Genomic DNA, 20,748 nt, shown 5'->3' on the forward strand with positions numbered 1-20,748 from the left:
CGATGTGATTCCAAACCCGGCCCGGTCCAATGACCGGTCCACCGGTTTGACCGGTTCGACCGCCGGGCCGGGCCGGGTTTAATAACTATGCTTTAAAGTCACTCTTTCTAGCAAGGTAAGCGGTGATGACCGGCATAGATTTGGGATTTGGGAGAGGCGACTGGTGCGTAGGCGGGCGGATGCTACTAGAGCTGTTAATCGAACCGGGCAGCTCGCGAGCCGAGCTCGACCCGGCTCAATAAGAGCTCGGCTCGGCTCGTTAACAGAGAGAAACGAGCCGAGCTCGAGCTCTCATAGGTACTCGTTTAATATACGAACCGAGCAGGGCTCGACTCGTTTAAGCCCGGTAGGCTCGAAAAATAAGGACATTTTCGTCATTTCCACGTGTATGTGGTAATCTAGTCAAAGGCATCTCTTGTCCGTCTGTAGCCCTAATTCATGCTTTCCTCCTTCAGTCCTTTGGTCTTTCGTTTTCTCCTCCCACAGCCGTCACCCCGCAGCCTCCATTCTCACACCACCGCACGCCGCATCCCTCAACCTCCATTCTCACGCCGCATCCCTCAGCCTCCATTCTCACCGCCAAGCGCCATCCCTAATTTTTGATTTCCCCTTTCTGTCATCTCTTTCCCGTTCCACAGCTGCAGCCACCATACGGAGCAGCGCCATACGGAGCCATCTCGGTAGAGCCAGCCGCCAGGGGCCTCTACCATACCCCGATTCACTGCATTCTGGTAAGTAGCCTTGATGGTTTTTTATCGTAGCCTTGATGTTTTGATAATTATTTGCCGTGGTTGATTTCTGTTCACATGTTTACTGTGTCACTGAGTGAGAGCCGTTGAAATAGGCCATACCCCAGTAAAAAATTTTCGCCATAGTGCCTATCTTGATCTCTGGAGTAGTGTTTGTTGCAGGGAAAAATGTGAGAAAGTAAAGAAAAATTAGTTATTTTTTCTTTCATATACGCTTGTTTACTAGGAAAATCAAAAACATTTCTTGCACTTTCGCTCACTTTCCTACATTTTATATCTTGCAAAATCTGCAAGATTTCAGGACTTTGTATACTGATCCATTATATTATATTTTTAAAGTCTTAGCAACTGCCAGCCACGGAGACCGCACGAGTATGCATTTTGCAGATTTATTGTCATTTTGCTTGTAGTTTTTTCTTCATTATCACTTACTAACAAAGCCAAAGGCTTCCCATGGGATTTTTCTTTTAAGAAAATAAAAAAGATTGGGACTTTGCATAGAACAAGGCAGTAAAGAAAACAACAAATAGTTCTGGAACTCGATTACTGTGACGGGTGTAGACATACTTCTGGAACCTTAAATCACTTGCCCAAATTGTTGTTTTGAAACTGGTGATGGTTAAATATCCAGCCATGGCAGATGAATTTTTATGCAGCAAATTGACTATTAGAAGCCCTTTTATTATGATTAATTATGGCCTTAGCATGTGAATAAATGTCTACCATCCATCTTGGATAGTTGAACAGATAGGTTCTTTCAACATTTGATTGGCGCCTCGCGCCTGGATTATTCTCTGCCCTTTTCAATTTTACTCCTTAAAAAAGGAAGATTCATTTGTCATTTGTCAATTCAGAATCTGAGGAATAATTCGATTAGCAAATATTTTTTAATCATTGACCCTAATATTATTATATCTTTATCACTTTCTTGTGGGTTATTTATACATTTATCACTTTCTTGTGGGTTCCAATTCAAGATCCCTTACTTGACCCTTTAACTTACCAGCTATCAACTCCACAGGTCAGAAAGAAAGAGACAACCTTCAACCTGGGAACTTCACACATATTACCTTTCTTGAGCTAATTGGAATTGACATTTCTTAGATGGATATATCATTTCTTTCCTTGTTTAATATAAATGTCTACTAGAAATGCCACTATACTGTCCCCATGCACAAACTAATTGGAACTATGAATTCAGTATTTCCCTGGAATTCATCGCTGTCCCTTGTTTGGATTGCCATTTTAAGAGTTTTTAAGAGCTTTTCTCTGTTATTTCATTAATCTGAATGTAAGCTTGAGAATTGAGATAGGAACAAGTTAAAGAAATGTTAAAATTAGCTTGAAGTGGGCATTATTTTTTGAAATCTGTTTTATTACTTTTGGACCTTATTTCTTAGAAATCTTATTCTAAATTCTGTTTTAACTAATCAGAATCTGTATTGGTTATTAAATGTTTTTGATTAAGGAATGTACAACTCATTTCAAGGTTCATCATCAAGTCCTGCGATGGAGCAAACTAATGAAGACGTGGAACAATTGAATTACAACGAAGAAAGAGCTGATGAAATGAGTGAAGAAGAAATAGAAATAATAGAAGATGATGGCAATGAAGGAGGACAGCAAGTAGATGGAGATGGAGGAGCTGGTCCTTTTGAGAAAAAGCAAAGGAAGAAGAAATCCAGCATATGGGATGAGATGACTGAAGTAGTGCTAGATAATGGGACGGTCAAAGTGAAGTGCAACCATTGCAAGGAGCTTTTCACCAAGAGTACAACCGGAGCCACATCTCAGCACAAGAGACACCTGACTTCTTGCCTCCAAAGAAAGATGGCCATTGGGGAGCAAAGCAAACAAAAGCAACAAGTGCTTTCATTCACCGAAGGTGGAAGTGATGGTATCACTTCCATCACAAATTTCTCGTATGATCATGCCAAGGTAAGAGAGCTTGCGTCACACATGATTCTTGCACATGAGTACCCATTTTCTATGATGGAGCATGTAGTTTTCAACAAATTCATGAAAGCAGTTTCTCCGTTTTATAAAAAGATTAATCGGCAGACTGTTAAGGAAGATTGTATGAGTACTTATACAATTGAAAAAAGGAAGCTGAAATCATTGTTGAAAGGTCCTGGTAGGATTAGTATTACAACTGATTTGTGGAAATCTGGTCAAAAAATTCAATATATGGTTGTGACTGGTCATTTTATTGATTCTGATTGGGTGCTTCAAAAACGTGTGTTGAATTTTTGCAATGTTCCTCCTCCTCATACTGGAGTTATTATAGCTGATGCTCTAAGTAAGTGCTTCATTGATTGGGGGATTGAGAATAAGGTTTCTAGCATAACTGTTGATAATGCTTCATACAATGATGTGTGCATTAGGAGACTTAGAGAGGATTTTTCTCTAAGAAAGAGATTAAGTATTGGAGGAAAAATTTTTCATGTTAGATGTTGTGCACATATACTTAATCTCTTAGTGCAAGATGGTCTTGGTCAACTTGGTGGTGTGATTGATGTTGTTAGAGAAGGGATAAAATACTTGAACAATTCAGAATCTAGGCTTCTTGAATTTGCCAAAATTAAAAAACAGCTTCAGTTGCCCTCTAGAAAACTAATTTTGGACTGTCCAACAAGGTGGAATAGCACCTATTTGATGTTAGCTTCAGGTTTAGAGTTCAAGGATGTCTTTCCAAGATATGCAGACATAGACCCTGGATTTCACTATGTTCCTACTGATTTTGAGTGGATGAAAGTGGAAGAAGTGTGCAAATTTCTAGGAATATTTCATGAAATCACTGATATGATTTCCGGGACTGAGTATCCAACATCTAACATTTTTCTTGTGGAGCTCTATAGGATTAAAGAGCTTTTAAATGAAAAAGCTCTTGATCCTTTTGAGCATATTCGGGCAATGGCTGGAAGTATGTCTGCTAAATTTGATAAGTATTGGGGGGAAAGTAATGTGCTGCTATCTTTGGGTGCAATTTTGGATCCGAGATACAAAATGTTCCTTATTAATCATGCTTTTCCGGTGATTTATGGTGAGGATGCAGCTCCTAGATTCATGGCTGAGATTAGAGACATTCTTTATGAGCTTTACAATGAATATGTTGATTGTCATGTTGTTTCCCATTCTGAACAACAAAGGCAGGTTGTAAAAAGGAGACAAAATGAAGGTTCTACTTCTTCTAGTAAGAAACAGAAAATGACTGCACCCGCCGTTTTAACTGGCAAAGAAAAGTTTCACATGCATGTGAGTGAAATTGATAGGGCTCCACCAGAAAAATCAGATTTAGATGTTTATTTAGAGGAAAGTAGGTATGCTTGTGATGCAAGGGCAAATCTGGATGTTTTGGGTTGGTGGAAAGGAGAAAGATTGAGATTTCCCATCTTGTCGAGGATGGCTGCCGATATACTCTCCGTTCCTGTTACCACTGTGGCTTCAGAATCTACCTTCAGCGCTGGAGGGAGAGTAATTGATGATCGACGAGCTTCTATGTCGGTTGAGACGGTGCAAATGTTGCTTTGTGGCAACGATTGGATCCGCAGTCTTCATGGCCTAAAGAATAAGTCTCGTGTAAGTATTTGATTGGATATTTTTGTTGTTGTTACAGTTGCCTTATTTCTGATTTTGATGAATTTTTTAACTTTCATACTTTTATTCTGTAGGAATCACTTGATGTGGCCGAATCAATCACATTTGAAGAAGTTGAACTTCCTGAATCATTCAATGACTAATTTGGTGGCTGTTGTCCGTTGATGTTGCTTGGGGACAGTTTATGTAATTTTTTATGTTGTAATCTGATCTGGTTTGGACAGTTGATGTTGCTTGGTGGCTGTTTATGTAATTTTTCATGTTATAATCTGATCTGGTTTGGACATTTTGGGTTGGACATGTTGTAATCTGATCTGGTTTGGATATTTTGGTGTGGACATGTGGTAATCTGATCTGGTTTGGATTACTGGTGGCTGTTGATATTGTAATGTGGCTGTTTATATAATTTTTCAGGTTGTAATGTGGACATTTTGGTGTGGACGTGGTAATCTGACCTGGTTTGCTGAAGTTTTAACTTCTTGTATTGTCATTTGGTGTAGTTTTAACTTCTTGCTGCAGTTTTAACTTCTTGTAATTTGATGTGGTTTGGACATTGTAATCCCGCTTTGGACATTTTATTTCTCCATTTGATGGTTTTTGCTGTAGTTTTAACTTTAGACTCTGCCTTGTATTGTCATTTAGCATGGCTTGTTCAATTGAATCAGGAAAATACTAGTATTGTCATTTGGCATGGCTTGTATTGTCATTCTGGCTTTAAATGATAAATCAGAGAAAGTGTATTTTCTTGTGATATGGGCTCTCCCATAAACGAGCTAAGCTTCGAACTCGAGCTCGAGTTTCGAGCTTCGAGCTTCAAGCTCGAAAAGCTCGACTCGAGTTTTTCGCGAGCTCGAGTTCTAGCTTCGAGTTCGGCGGCTCGATTTCAAAACTCAAGCTCGAGCCCGAGCTCGAGTTTTCTACCAACACATCGAGTCGAGTTCGAGTGCCTTGTAGAGCTCGAATTACCAATCGAGCGAGCTCGAGCTAGCCCGATTACGGATTCGAGTCGAGCTCGACTCGGCTCGTTTAACAGCTCTAGATGCTACGACGTCCTTAGATTGTATATTAGGGACGAGAATTTAAAATTAAAATGAAGAAAATTTAATATTTACACTCCAGCATTTGTAAATTTAGTTTCTTTCCACGCATTTCCACGGGTCATTTTGCAGTTAATAGTTAGTATAACTAGAAATTACAGCATAAATTTTGAAAATCTAAATGTTAATTTGATAGATAAACTACTTTTTGATTCAGCATTCAAAAAGAGTTTGAAAATGAAAAGAATAAACTTTATCTCCACGCTGAGCTAATGAAATTGAATAAAGGGCATTGATTGTAAATTATTTGAGATATTTTTACTGTAACATTTTTTGTGATGTGATGTATGTGAGATAAAAAGATAATTGGAAAGATAAAAAAATATATTGAAAATTGTAATGATAATGTAAGCAAATATATTTGGGTAAATAATCTCCTGTCCAAACACGTAATGAAAAAAAGAGTCAAACTCCAACGTGTTAAGCAAAAAAATATGTATATATGTGTGTGTGTGGCCAAACTCAATAATAAGACGAAGGAAAAAACACTGATAGGAGTAATTTCTTTGCAAACTTCATAGTGCAAATTCCCTTCCTAGTGCTCTTTCTCCTACATCAAAACTTCTTAGCAAACAGTCGGGAGAAACTTTGCCTGCAAATGGAAATTGCAAATTCCAACCTCCCCCACCTCCTAAATCCAAAAATGACCTGCCGAAAGCCAGCTTCGATTACCTACCTTCGAAAGACAGGTATAGCCCTCCCGCCAACAGCTACTTATCCAAAACCAGAGAAGTTCCTCCACCCACCCCAACCTCAAAAAAATCCTACGCTACTCTCACCAAAATCTTCCCAGCTCAGTATGAATCACCAACAAGCCACATCAATGTTCCGGAAGACAAGAACCAATTCGAGAAACTCCCACCCTTTTTACCAAACTCACCAAGTTTGGAACCACTACCCCCCTCACAGATCGGAAGAAAACTCTCAAGCACCGCAACTCAACCACATGTTCAAGGAAGAGGAGTAGGTACTGATATGCTCTCACAGAGTGGTAGACCCACTCCTATTCGCGAACCCATATCTCTCCTTGGAAGAAATCCGTCAAATCCAGGACCAACACAGTTTGGGAAGAATACAGATTTGGGCAACTCAGACCAGGATAGCTTTTATCACATACCTGGACCCAGAAGACCAGTTGACATCAAGGAACAGGGAGGTGAGGAGAATCAGAGCAGGGAGACTTCCATACGAACAACACCACCAAAGGCCAAATCGCCCTCACAACCGATCACAACAGTCCCAGCCAGGAAGGGAGTACCCGGAACCAAGGAGACACCCAAACCGCCACTATTGTTGGACCTCTTCATGGAGGAGGACTCAGAATCGTCCAGTGACAGCTTAGGGGACTTCTCAGAGAACAGATGCCCTGGAACTCACGGGCTCAAACCCCGTTCGAGAACTCGAAACAATGCCACAAATAAACGTCTGGCAAGAAGTACTCTCCATATCTCCACTTTCAGTCACTGCCAGAGACTCTCAAAGCTCTGTCACAATTATCACGCCAATAAAAGAAATATTAGCCATAAAAATATTGATGACGGCCATCGAACTGCTAGGCGTAGACTCCAGAGACCACTCCTTAACACTACGCCCAAGATTCAGTCAAGAATTTCGCTTTCCTGACAATATCTACGACGGAAATACTAACTCTCAAGTGAGGCCTCAGAGCCCACTAGAGCCGATGATGCCCAACCCATTTCCTGACTCTATGAAGATCTTATTCTGGAATGTCAGGGGTGCGGGACACCCGAGTTTCAAAAATCACTTCCTTCAACTACTCCAGCTTTATAATCCCGCCATTGCTATACTAGTATAAACTAAACTTCACGGAGATAGAGCACGCGAAATCTGCAGTCAACTCCCATTTGACAATTTCTCAGTGGTTGACTCTTCCGGGTTCAAAGGTGAAATGTGGCTACTGTGGAACAAGGTAGAAGTTCGCATAGATCTTATTTCCAACCTATCGCAGGTCATCCACGCTTCAATCCAGGTAACCCCCTACTCACCCCCTTGGATTCTTTGTGGAATTTATGCTAGTCCACGGTTTCAGGAAAGACTACAATTATGAAATATTTTGTGTTCCTCTAATAACCCCAATCTCCCTTGTGTTTGGGTGAGGGACTTTAATAAGATTTTAATGAGTTCGGACAAGAAAGGGGGAAACCCGATTAGACTAAATAGAGCCAGTTTTTTCAAAGAGTGTTTGGACTCTTGTAACATGTTAGACTTAGGTTTCAATGAATCTCGTTATACCTGGCGGTGTTTTAGAAGGGACCTAAGTCACATTTATGAACGACTGGACCGCGCCTTTGGTAACCCTGAATGGAATAACCTTTATCCTGAGGCACAAATACACCATCTTGCAAGAACTCACTCAGATCATTGTCCAATTCTTTTAGACCTCAAGCCGGCTATTAGTAATTCCTTCAACAGATATTTTAGACTGGAGAAATTCTGGATGTCACACCCGGAGTTCCCACAACTCCTCTATCAATCTTGGTCTGGGCCCCCCGCTTCTATTTCCATTTCTATCGAAAATCTCACTTCTAACATCCTTTCCTGGAGTAAAAAGACCTTTGTGAACATTTTCTTTAGAAATAGGATCCTAGCTAGACTCCAAGGTGCTCAAAAAGCGTTGCAATCTCACCATTCTCAATTCCTAGAGTCTTTAGAAAAACAGTTGCTTTTTGAGTATAATGAAATCCTTCATCAGGAAAAATTCCTCTGGATTATGAAATCTAGATTGGACTAATCTATCTCAGATGACCTCAATACCAAATTTCTACAAACTTCTACCCTCTGTAGAAGGAAACGAAATAAAATTGTATCTTTGAGAGATAATGAAGGTTAATGGATGACCAATAGTGATGTTGTAAAAAATCATATTCTTAATTTCTTTTCTTCCCTTTTTACTTCTCACCACTCTCAGTCATCCTTATATCCATAGAATTTCCCTTTTCAGAAATCTAATCTGGAGGAAGAAACCAATATATCCCATGTCAGTTGTCACCCTCCTAACCGTCCAAGAAATAAAAAAGACTGTATTTGATATGAAACCTCTCAAATGTCCTGGGCCAGATGGCTTCCACCCAATTTTCTACCAGAAATTTTGGAATTTCCTTGCTCCTTCAGTCACCCAATTCATTCATGATGCTTTCAATCTTAAACCCCTTCCATCTGGCACTAACGATACCTTAATTTGCTTGATCCCCAAACTCGAAAACCCGGATATCATTCAGCAGTTTAGACCCATAGGTCTCTGTAATACCACTTATAAAATTCTAGCCAAGATCATTGTCAATAAACTTAGACCCATCCTTCCAACCATTATCTCCCCTTTCCAATCTAGTTTCATCTCTGGTAGAAGTGGAACAGATAACATCATGCTTGTCCAAGAAGCCATTCACAGACTAAAAAATAAAAAGGGCAAATATGGGTTGTGTGCCATCAAGCTTGATCTTCATAAGGCTTATGATAGTCTTGAATGGTCTTTTATTTATCAAGCCCTCACTTTCTTTGACATTCCCCCGTCCCTCATCAACCTCATTCTTCATTGCATTACTTCTACCAATTTGGCCATACTCATAAATGGATCCCCAACAAATTATTTTTCCCCTTCTAGAGGCATTCGACAAGGAGACCCTTTATCTCCATACATCTTCATTATTTGCATGGAATATCTGTCAATGGCTATCACCAAAGAAGTTGATGGTAACAACTGGACCCCTCTCAAATTTAGGAGATCTAGACATTGTCTATCACATTGTCTTTTTGTAGATGACATTATCCTTTTCTCGAGGACATATGATACCTCCATAACCACTATCCACAATATCCTGAGCAATTTTTGGGACCTCTCTGGTCTCCGTATTAATCACTCCAAATCAAGGATACTATTTTCCCCAAACACACACGAAATCACCAAAAACTCTATTACCAGGACACTAAACATCCAGGGTACCCGAGACCTAGGAAAATATCCAGGGTACCCTTAGTGTTAAGAAAGTAACAGCTAAAACCTTCCACTTCCTATTGAAAAAAAATCAGACCAAACTCCAAGGCTGGAAAGCAAACCTTTTGTCCTTTGCTGGGAGAAAGACAATTATCCACAATGTATCTCTTCCATCCCTACCTATTTCTTCCATGCAGCACATATCCCAAAAAAAATATGTGATGCCATCGATAGAGAACAGAAAAATTTCCTTTGAGGATCCACAGAGGGGAAGAAAAAACTTCACTTGATTAAGTGAGAAACTGTTACCCTTCCCAAAAAGGAGGAAGGATTGGGATTGAGACAATCAGCCCTTTTGAATAAAGCTAGTTTGGCCAAACTCAATTGGCAGATGATGAAAAACACACATCGCCCTTGGGTTCAAATACTTTCAGATCTCTACATACATGGAAACCAACCATTGAAGGAATCCCTTCTTAGCTTCAGCAAATCTAGAGGTTCCATAAACCTCAGGAATATCATAAACGGTAACAACATCTTCAACCAAGGGCTGGGTTGGAACATAGGAGATGGTAAATCGATTAAAGTGTGGTCTGCGAAATGGTTCTTAGCAAATACCCTCATATCCTTAATTGAAGGACCACTCCTACTAGAGGAAGACCAGCTACTACTAGCAGATCTCTTTGACAGCAATGGTAATTGGAACTTCAACAAAATTTCCTTTCATCTACCTCCTTTCATTCTGGACTTGTTAAAGCCATTCCTAGACCTCATCATTCTAAACAAACAGACAACCTTATATGGAGGAATTCTCCAGATGGGGAATTTTGTCTCAAATCAGCATATGAGATTGCTTGTATGCTATATATTAAGCCCAAATACACTGATCAAACACCCCACCCTCCAAGCCATTCTTTCACTTGGATTTGGACTACTCACACACTTTATCGAACTAAATTATTCCTCTTGTTAGCTTCACAAGACAAACTTGCTACAAGATATCTCCTTCATAAGAGAAACATCCTCCCTGACAATATCTGCCCTTTCTGCCCAGGACAGATAGAGGATACTAATCATGTCTTGTGTAAATGTGTCAGATAGAGGATACTAATCATGTCTTGTGTAAATGTGTCCACGCCCAAGCTGTTTGGATGGAACTCAATCCCAACTATTATCTATCCACTTTACACATTCCTTTTCATATTTGGATTAGGGAAGGATGTAAAATTTCCACACCTTCCCCTTACTACAATATTCCTTGGGGCACGCTCTTTGCCTTTACTTGCTCCACCATTTAGAAATCCAGGAATAAAAAGATATTTGAGCCCAACAGATCACAACCTCCACCAACCAAAACCAGCATTAAGTTGGCTATTGAGTTCTATTCCCTTGGCCCAAAATCTGGCCTCCCCCCTCGCAGAAATTCCCAAATTCTTATCAGATGGATTCCCCCAATCCTTCATTGGTTCAAGCTCAACTCAGACGGATCAGTCTTAGGAAATCCAGGTCCAGCGGGAGCTGGAGATGTAATCAGAGACGCCTCTAGATGTTGGATTAAAGGATACTGCAGAAACTTAGGCTCTACAAACAGCATGCTGGCGGAATGTTGGGGTATCCGAGATGGACTAGAACTAGCCCTTTCCTTAAAAATTTCTCAACTCGAAGTTGAAGTTGATTGCGAAGCTATTGTTACTTTGTTAAAAGCTGTTACCTATCCTAATCACCTTTTGAACTCTATCATTTCGGATTGCAGATTCCTCCTTTTCGCAGCTGCGGCATGTTAAGATATCCTATATATACCGGGAAGCAAATAGATGCGCGGACGCACTCGCAAGAATGGGAGGCAGATTACAATCCAACTTTGTAACTTTTGTTAATTGTCCTCAAGAACTCACTTTTGTCTATGATAAGGACTTGAAAGGGATCTGTTTTCCCTGCACTATCTCTTTTGCAATGTAATAGATAGGGCGAAACTTTGTTGTTTATTAATGTTTAATCCCTATTTTTACAACAAAAAAAAAAAGAAGGAGTAATGATACAAAAGGGGAGGGATAAAAAAATGAACTTAAGATAGAGAAATAACAAATGAAATACAATAAATTTCCTAATGGCCTTGCCATCAATAATGGGCATAATGAGATTGAATTAATAATCAAGTCAAACAATAGGAGTAGAAAAATAGAAAAAATGTGTGACTAGTTTGTAGATTTTCCTACTCATAGATAAAAGAAAAAGATCTTGTGATTAAAAGGAGAATTAAAACCATGAACTGATTGATTGATAGGCTAATTGATTAAATAAGAGGAAAGGTATAATTATCAGAAAAATATAAAAAAGTAAGGGAGTAATAGATCGATTGGAATTTAGAGAACGTAAAGTTACGTAGTGATATAATTTATGTGTTGTGTATCTAATTATAATATTATATATATTATTCATGTATATAAGATTAAATCTAGTTTTAAATAAAAAAAAAGTGGTAATAAGTGATTGGAATGATAGGAAAAACGACAGCTAGTCCAAATTTTGATAATGGTTGTAAATGATCAAGTAAATAATGTGAAAAGAGAATTAAAAAGAAAAGCTATGAGTTGACTTGAAAAAAATAAAATAGTACTAGTAATTAATACAAAATGAAGATAAGGTACGAAATTGATAATTGATCGAAATTTACTATAAATAAATAATGAAGTGAAAAGAATTGCAAATTAATTGCAAAAAAAAAAGAAGAAAGAATGGAATCCGCCAAAAACATACGAACAAACACGAAAGTTGATTCGTACCCAAAAATGTGGAAAAGGAAACAAACTACGGATGTTCAAAGCTTAAATTCCACAGAGATTGGAGAATACACGAATCCAATCTTCTCGTTGGTAGGTAACTTCAATCCAACAGTCTCAGGCTGCTTGTCGCCCAATTTAATTTGCCCCTCAGTGCATTCCTGTCAGGCGAGCTGGGCTGGCTGAATGACAAAAGATGCTTTGGATCGAGGTTCACTGTGGTGCTATGGTGCTGTTGTAGTTCCTCACCGTGGAGGAGCAATTTCTTCAAGTCACTACAGATAGAAAGCCATTAGACACTCATTCTTTTTGGGCTCAACCCAACGCAGCAGTGTGGGCTAGTCTCATGGTGCCATAGCCCTCGCCCAACCAGTTCCCTCCAACCTCAATAATTCCCTGCCGTCCAAGTGTCAATCTGTTTATCCGCATCTTGAATTGCCAATAGCTATCAAATTAATAATCTTTGAATTATTAATTTTTTTGAAAATTTTACAAAATATAAAGTAACGATCTAATGTATATAACGTAACAATTTATCGTATTTTTGTCACAGGGTCTAGACTTCTGTTTTGTTTGATGACCCAAATGTCAGTTGGAATTTGGACCTTAGCAAATTGACAGAAAGATGCATAGTTTTCCACCGATAATAAGTTCTCTGTCTTGTGAAATCTCTACAAAGTTTCCAAGTGATTGCCAATCTCAGGGCATATAATACAAGATTGTGTTGGCTGTCAATATCTTTTAGAACCACACTAGTATGACTACGGGACGGACACTTGGGACAGCGACATTGCCGATGCCGTAGCCCGAAGCACAAAAACAAGTTCTGATCAAAGAAACTGTCGATATCAGAAGCAAACAATGACGGCTAATTCAGAACTGCAAATCACATGAGCGTGTGCTCAAGAGAGAAGATTCATTAGAATAATTTTTTATGATATGAGATAAAATATTAGTTAAAAATACGCTTTAAATTCTGTAGGTACAACAGTCATTTGATTTGATGTTTTCGCCAATCATGTTTGGATTGCAATTTTTTAAATTTTTTTATAAAAAATGTACTATATCAAATTCGTATATATGAGGTAAAAAAGTGATTGAAAAATGTGTTAATAAAAAATGTAAAAAAATTGTCATGAAAAATAGCTTTCCAAACAAAGTCTTTAAAAAAAAGTAAATCTTATATACACTGACAGTATATATACTATCACCGTTTCATTCACGACGTGAGTGTGAAAATTAAATTTTAAATTCGAATTTTACATAATTGTCATTCATTCAATGCTAAATATTTAAGAAATAACTTTCCAAACAAGGCATTTAAAAAAAAAGTAAATCTTATATACACTGTCAGTGTATGAAAAAAGATTAATCCTTTATAAAAATATATGTGGAAATTTTTTTTGTTACAGTATTCTGCATGGACCAAAACGGAGCGTTTCCTCTCACAAATGCCAGGAGAATTTCAAGGAATCTTAGCAGTTTTTTATTTTCCTTTTTGATTCGGCATTTCTGAAAAGTGAAAAGTATTAAAAGTCCTGCTCATTTCTTCATTACTTTTTCCGGCCACATCTGATATGGGATTGTGGGCCCAATCTGATCGGAGTAAATAGCGGTAAACATCTCTGCAACGACTTCAGGCGAAATAATTCAAAGTCTTCTTTTAACAAATTGCTCCAAAAAAAAAAAAAAAAAAAACTTCTTAGCACCATTGACCGCACCTACCAGTGTGATGGTAAGTCCAGATCTCACCAACCCATGTAGTCTCCAAAGTTTTTTTTTTTTTTATTTTTATTTTACATGTAGTCTCCAAAAAAAAAAAAAAAATGTAGTCTCCAAAGTTGCGTTTGGATTGCAAATTTTTGGAGTTTTTGTAAAAAATACATTGTAGCGATTTGAAATATATGAAGTAAAAAAGTGATTGAAAAATGTGTTCATGGAAAACGTTCAGATTTTCTTTTGATAGAAAATCTCTTTCCAAACAAGAGCTATCCAAGAGTAGAGTTACAGATCATAATCTATCTAATAATCTAATTATAATAAAAGATTGTTATTTCTTATCAAATAACATATGAAAAAAATAAATAAATTTTCAAACGGATCATAAATGAGTAATTAGGTAAACTTAAACTCATTTATTAAATAGACGTAAATGAGTCGATCCTTTTGATCTATTTATTAAATAAGTAAATGGATCGAATCACCTATCTTTGATGCATCTATGGAAGAGTATAATTAAATTCTCAGTATTTACAACTTAAACTTCTACCTATGACAATGCAGTAGGTATATTTTTTAACCCTACCCCATTGAATCGGTGGTTAATTTGTAGTTTTAGATCCTAAACTTTGATCAATGAAAATAATACGGTAGACATATTTTCGAACTTATTCCATACAATTGGTGGCTAAATTGTTGTTGTCAACATAAAATTGCACATTGAACATTAATGAGACCATCACTATAATTAATTACCAAGCATTGAAATATTGCTCAAGTATTTTAACCTTTCTCCAAAAATTAACGTCCTATTCTTCATGTGCGACAAACCCAAAGATACAATTTAGCTACTAAATCTTTCTACATAAAGGCTTATAAAATTAAAATAAAGTGGAAATTAATTGCTTATCATCATAATAACTTTAATATTATTGATTGAAATTGAATGAGAACAATGAGAACCGAAATGAAGTGTGAACCATATTGGTTCGTTAATTGAGTCGAGAATGTGGAAAGATGATAACGTGGTTGGAAATTGTTTCATTGGTCAAATCCTGGAGGCTCGACAGTCAACACGTTCCACCAACCTTTGCCAAAAATCCCGTGTTTTTCTAATTGCGTTATCAGATTCCACTGATCCTATGAATCCGTCACCAACAACAACCTGGCGTTGGAATCTTTATCTAGTAGAAACAATTAATGGGTTTGTTTCTTGAACACTAATCCTGATTTTTCCAATTTTCACGCACAACAAAAAGTGGTACTATAATATAATAATACTCCTATTGCTTTTAGGATTGTTCTTTGGTACTCCCTATTAGGGATTGATGTAAATCATTTTTCGTTCGGTTCATTCACCTTTGATACATGTACTTGCGACTTGGTATCATCAGCTCAGCTACCCCTAGATCTACTGCTCACCATCTAACAAAGTAGAGAAATACAGTACCACCAGCCAGCAGCCCATTACTTTATAAGTACTTTAGTAGCACGCCCTTTTCTCTTTGTGCAGCCACCCAATCACACCCACTGTCTATTCCCATTCTTCGTACCAGTAGTAGTCTGTTGACTTGTGGGAGTATTTGGGTTTTGTGAAGATGTCTCTCCTTTCGGATCTCATTAACTTGGATCTCTCTGAATCCACGCAGAAAATCATTGCCGAATATGTTTGGTAAGCAGCAGCATTTATCTGCATCTTTTTCTTTTCTTTCTGGGATCTTTCCATTTTCCTGCAGCTTTTGATTGCATGGTTGGGCTTTTTTTTCATATTTGGATCAATGGGTTTTTCTGGGATTTATTTGAATTCATGAATCGTGAAAAATATATTATGATGATGTATGTACCTTATCAGCTTATCTGCATGCAAAACACATAAAGCTGGACTTCTATGGCTTTTTTCTCTTTATTTTATCGGTTGTTTTTGTCCTCCCCCACCCCCCCCCCCCTCCCCCAACAAACACCAAGAGTTTCTCTTTGTTTTGATGTATGTGCGGTGTTCGACTATTGACCCCCAGGATCGGTGGATCTGGTATGGACATCAGAAGCAAAGGCAGGGTAAGTCCTGTATTGACTAACAATGATTAGTTTAGTCAACCTTTTTTGGGTGTAAGTTTTGATCTTCTTCAGATTTTGTTGTCGATTTATTTATCCTGTGAATCAGACTTTACCTGGACCAGTTAATGATCCTGCTAAGCTTCCCAAGTGGAACTACGATGGTTCAAGCACTGGTCAAGCCCCTGGTGAAGATAGTGAAGTGATCTTATAGTATGTTTCTTTTACTTTTGTCGTTTTAATACCTCAGTGCTTTTTTTGTCTTTTTTACTTTCCCTTTTATTCTTTTATTTTAATTTCCAAGAAAGTAATAATTTTTCTTTCTTTTTGGGTGTCAAAATGTAGTCCTCAGGCAATATTCAAGGATCCATTCAGAAGGGGCAATAACATTCTTGTGAGGGCCTTTTTGTCTAGCACTAGTTGCTCAACTTAAAAACAATCGATCTTGTTCTGCTTTAAGTTTCATTGTAATTTTTTTTTTTATCGTGATGACTGTAGGTTATGTGTGATGCTTACACTCCTGCTGGGGAACCTATTCCAACAAACAAGAGGTACAATGCTGCAAAGATATTTAGCAGTCCTGAAGTAGTTGCAGAGGAACCTTGGTACGTTCTAGTAATTCTTTTTACTTTTACTGATCTAGAAAATATTTTTTTTATATTGTTTTGTTCAGGCATATAGTGTTAATCCAATGAAATAATGCAGGTATGGAATTGAGCAAGAATATACCTTGCTGCAGAAGGAAGTTAATTGGCCTATTGGATGGCCGATCGGAGGGTATCCTGGACCACAGGTAGCGTCTTTGTCTCGTTTGATGTCCATTAAGTTGTTTGGTTGTTGTTATTCAGTATTGGCTTCCTATATCCAATCGTTTCGAGTCATATTTTACCGGTTACTATCTTTCAGCTTCAATTTATGGTATCTTCTGTACAGAGTTATTGATTTGGTAATTTGTCTAATCTAACTCACAGGGACCATACTATTGCGGGGCTGGAGCTGACAAGGCTTTTGGTCGTGACATTGTTAACTCACATTATAAAGCCTGTCTCTATGCCGGCATTAACATAAGTGGCATCAATGGAGAAGTTATGCCAGGCCAGGTATAACTCATGAATTCAGATATATATATATATATATATAGGTGGGCTAGCTTGTGATGGAATTATCTGCCTCTCGTGATTTGAAACAAGAAAACTTTAATCATGCTTGTGGCCGAAAAGTATAAAAACTGTCTTTTTTTGCATAGTGGGAGTTTCAAGTTGGTCCTGCCGTCGGCATCTCTGCGGGCGATGAGGTTTGGATGGCACGCTACATTCTAGAGGTACTTCAGTTACAGTCCATACTGACTAAACTAGAATCTAAAATTAGATATCCACGTTTAATTTGTTGACGACTAGCTTATGATTTGTACTCTCTTTTCCTGTTGACAGAGGATAACTGAAATTGCTGGAGTGGTCCTTTCTTTTGATCCAAAACCTATTCAGGTTAGAATCGTGAACTCCATAGATCTGCCTGTTTACCAATTTTAGCATCTTGTGAGATTACTGAGATTGTGATGTTATCATAGAGCTGCTAATGTTTTTTTCTTTGGTAGGGTGACTGGAATGGTGCTGGTGCTCACAGTAATTACAGGTTTGAAGTCCTTTTTATTTTGTGAAGAATTACTTCCCTGCAAATTTATTTCAAGTAGACTGTTAAAGTCATACTATGAGTTGCATTTATGCTCTAAGATGCAATACTAACCTGTGGCATAAAACGCTATTGATGTTGCTATCAGTACCAAGTCGATGAGAAGTGATGGAGGATTCGATGTTATAAAGAAGGCTATTGAAAAGCTTAAATTGAGGCACAAGGATCATATTGCTGCTTATGGGGAAGGCAATGAACGTCGTCTTACTGGGAAGCATGAAACCGCAGACATTAACACCTTCTCATGGGTAAAAACTTCTTCACTTCTGATTCCATCACAATATTGATTTGCAGCAGTGACTGGTTGTCGATGAGATAATTAGCTGGCATGGTCACCTTCTTGCCAATTTATTTTCGGTTGCTTGATTTAGAATTCCAGTGTATACTTGTTAACAACCAGAAACTTTGGTTGGTAAAGTCCCGACATTTCCAAATATTATTTCTGTTTCCGGGGTTAAAGTTAACGAGTCTTGAGCACCTTTTTTCATCTCTACCTTTGTCTTCTTTCATTAACTGCTCGGTCATGTCACACTGCTGAGACTGTGTATACAATTGACACGCAGGGTGTAGCAAATCGCGGAGCCTCTGTAAGGGTTGGCAGGGACACAGAGAAGGCTGGCAAAGGTTATTTCGAGGACAGGAGGCCAGCTTCAAACATGGATCCTTATGTTGTGACTTCCATGATTGCAGAAACAACCATTGTGTGGAAGCCATGAGGCCTAAACCATATTCTGCCGCATCATGGATTTATTCGCATTCTTGAACGCTGGAGTCATTTAGATGAAGTGTACTCTGTTATCATTCTTATATATCAGCTTCATTATCCTTTGACACAAAGCAGTGGAATTTATTTAGTCCAACGGTCGGTTGGTCCCGGACATATGATTCTTCATAGGATTGTTCTTTCTTTGATAAGATTTGTTTGCCTCTGTCTGTCCATCTTTTGCTATTCAAATCAAGGGCAATCCATTGGTGCCTAGGAAGTAATCATATGCATATGTATTTGTTTCAAGACCTCAGCATGCATAAAGTGCGGATCTTGCCGTGTGTCTCTCATTGTGGAGTAGGAATCTGCACTATGATGGATGGAGTATTGCGTTAGTGATGCCGGCTGTATTGTGCTGCTGAAGGGTAATTGTTCCTGTATCATGTGATAGCCAAGAACTGAACTGATGATTATGAAGTAGCTAACAACATCCAGGGAGTCACGCTCTCTCTCAACTCTCTAAGACGTTGATGAAGAGATTTCTACTTTGGTAATATGGACTACGACATAGGGTCTCGCGTGGTAAACACAAAAATGAGCGCACATCCAAGGGAATTTTCACATGTTTTTTATTTTTTTGTTGAAACTTTTTTTTTTTGGGGGTCTTTTACTGCTTAGCCAAAGAGGAACTTATGTTTGAGCTTTGCTAAATAGAGGATAGGCTTTTGTCAGAACATGGAGAAGAAATAAACCTCAAGAGTCATCTGATTGCGGAGGAAATATTGTCAATCATCTTAATCAACAAACAAATCAAGCAATCAAGCAATTGCTTTTTGGTAAACTGGTGGAATTATCTTAGATTCTGGGTGCGTATTCCTTTGCGCTGTTGAAAAACAAATCAAGCAATCAAGTGGATGGTAAATCACCAAAGATTACACCAAACCACTAACCCCACTCATGACTCAGGTCAAGTTGAATAATGCGAGAGTTGAATAACAAGAGGTCGTGCATGCCCCATCCATCATTCAGACTTTGGCAATACGATGTGGGATAATTTCCAACCAATATGGCTTGGCATTGTTTGGTTTTTCCGATTGCATCAGGACACGCGACTTTCATTCCAATTCCACCGGTCCAACAGTCGCTCGCTTCGCTCCGATTCCTCCAATCCCGGGTTTCTTATGTTATAGTTTTGATGATGACAGAGTCAAAACAAACGGTAACAATTTCATATAATAAAAAATTTTAACTCTACCAATTTCTTTCTTGGACTAATAATTGGTCTTACAAATCTTTCCACAATGGATATTTTCCCCTCTTTTTTTTTAATTTATTTTTTGAAAAGACAGCATGGATGAAACGGAGTAAGCCAACATTGAAGTATTGAAAATCAAATTTGTATACCAAAACTAGGGGATGACACACTTCATTATTGGGTTAGTGGAAATCAAGAGTGTAAAACAGGAAAATAAAGCACCCATTACGGGGTATTATTGACAAAGTCCGTGTAATCGTTGGATTCGTCCCGGATGAGAATAAGAAATGAATATGCAGAGATCTACCTGGATTTATTGTGATTCCCTTCTTTGTTGCAGGAGTCATAGATTAAAGATTTCAAGTAAAGAATCGTACTTACAAAAAAGCAAAAAGCAAAAAAAAAGAGATGCTGATCCCTTGTCCATGATTATGTCAAAGCTACTTTATATATTCTTGGTATCTTCCCTCTCTCTTTGTTGAGTTCCATAATGCGAAGCTGACTGAGAATCTAAACATTACCACGCGCATTAATTATTACGGTTGGTATGAAATATAAATAATTACAGTAATTTTTTATTGAAATTTTCTAACGAATATCCAATAAACACTTGTTAATACACTTAAATTTCACTTAATCTATCATGCATATACGTACATTAATAATTACTATCAATCCTCACATTTATACATTTTTCCTAATTAATCTTACCTTTACAAAAATTTAACACCTAAAATATATTTTAATGAGTGCTTAACGGACATCCGTTGGACAAACCGTTTTTTTATTTATTGAGCCTCAAGTTTCATTCTCCTTTCCCCAAGAGCTACGTGGAATTTGTAATTTGCCGTTGTTGATCCGAAGAAGCTGCAAAACTTTTTTTTTTTTTTTTTTATGTACTAATGACTAGCAGACTTCACACAGCCCATGCCCACTTAAAATTTCAAGAGCATTTAAGTGGAAACTATTTATGCTTTCGCATAAAATCAATAGAAGACAAAAGTAGAATATTTGCCCACTTATGTATATTACTAAATACAAGAATAAATCTCAATCCTATCACTAAATACTAATTAGTAATTACTGATTAGCTAAACTAACTATAACTATACTTGATGAAGATAAAATTTTAATGGAATTTGATACATTGGA

General features: G+C 37.8%; 2 protein-coding genes across 2 annotated transcripts; both read left to right on the top strand.

Annotated features, from left to right (window-relative positions):
- Positions 1-698: 698 nt before the first annotated feature.
- LOC113767595 (zinc finger BED domain-containing protein RICESLEEPER 2-like) lies at positions 699-4,785 on the top strand. Its single transcript, XM_027311744.1, has 3 exons — positions 699-731; positions 2,218-4,328; positions 4,421-4,785. The coding sequence occupies exons 2-3, from the start codon at positions 2,220-2,222 to the stop codon at positions 4,487-4,489; spliced, it is 2,178 nt and encodes a 725-aa protein (XP_027167545.1). The 5' UTR covers positions 699-731; positions 2,218-2,219; the 3' UTR covers positions 4,490-4,785.
- A 10,391-nt stretch (positions 4,786-15,176) lies between these two features.
- Positions 15,177-18,647, top strand: LOC113767309 (glutamine synthetase nodule isozyme-like). The gene is made up of 12 exons (XM_027311358.1): positions 15,177-15,566; positions 15,910-15,949; positions 16,056-16,159; positions 16,292-16,340; positions 16,445-16,551; positions 16,652-16,739; positions 16,918-17,046; positions 17,193-17,267; positions 17,377-17,430; positions 17,541-17,578; positions 17,724-17,883; positions 18,199-18,647. The coding sequence occupies exons 1-12, from the start codon at positions 15,493-15,495 to the stop codon at positions 18,349-18,351; spliced, it is 1,071 nt and encodes a 356-aa protein (XP_027167159.1). The 5' UTR covers positions 15,177-15,492; the 3' UTR covers positions 18,352-18,647.
- Positions 18,648-20,748: the final 2,101 nt, after the last annotated feature.

The sequence above is a fragment of the Coffea eugenioides genome, chromosome 4 (assembly GCF_003713205.1).
Source record: "Coffea eugenioides isolate CCC68of chromosome 4, Ceug_1.0, whole genome shotgun sequence".
Lineage (NCBI taxonomy): Eukaryota > Viridiplantae > Streptophyta > Magnoliopsida > Gentianales > Rubiaceae > Coffea > Coffea eugenioides.

Excerpts from the sequence above, each read along its gene's own strand:
- LOC113767595 (XM_027311744.1), top strand. The coding sequence starts at position 2,220 with ATGTACAACTCATTTCAAGGTTCATCATCAAGTCCTGCGATGGAGCAA. Across the intron at positions 4,329-4,420 it reads GCCTAAAGAATAAGTCTCGT|GAATCACTTGATGTGGCCGA; the intron begins GTAAGTATTTGA and ends TTTATTCTGTAG.
- LOC113767309 (XM_027311358.1), top strand. The coding sequence starts at position 15,493 with ATGTCTCTCCTTTCGGATCTCATTAACTTGGATCTCTCTGAATCCACG. Across the intron at positions 17,047-17,192 it reads GAGAAGTTATGCCAGGCCAG|TGGGAGTTTCAAGTTGGTCC; the intron begins GTATAACTCATG and ends TTTTTTGCATAG. Across the intron at positions 17,579-17,723 it reads GGTGCTCACAGTAATTACAG|TACCAAGTCGATGAGAAGTG; the intron begins GTTTGAAGTCCT and ends TGTTGCTATCAG.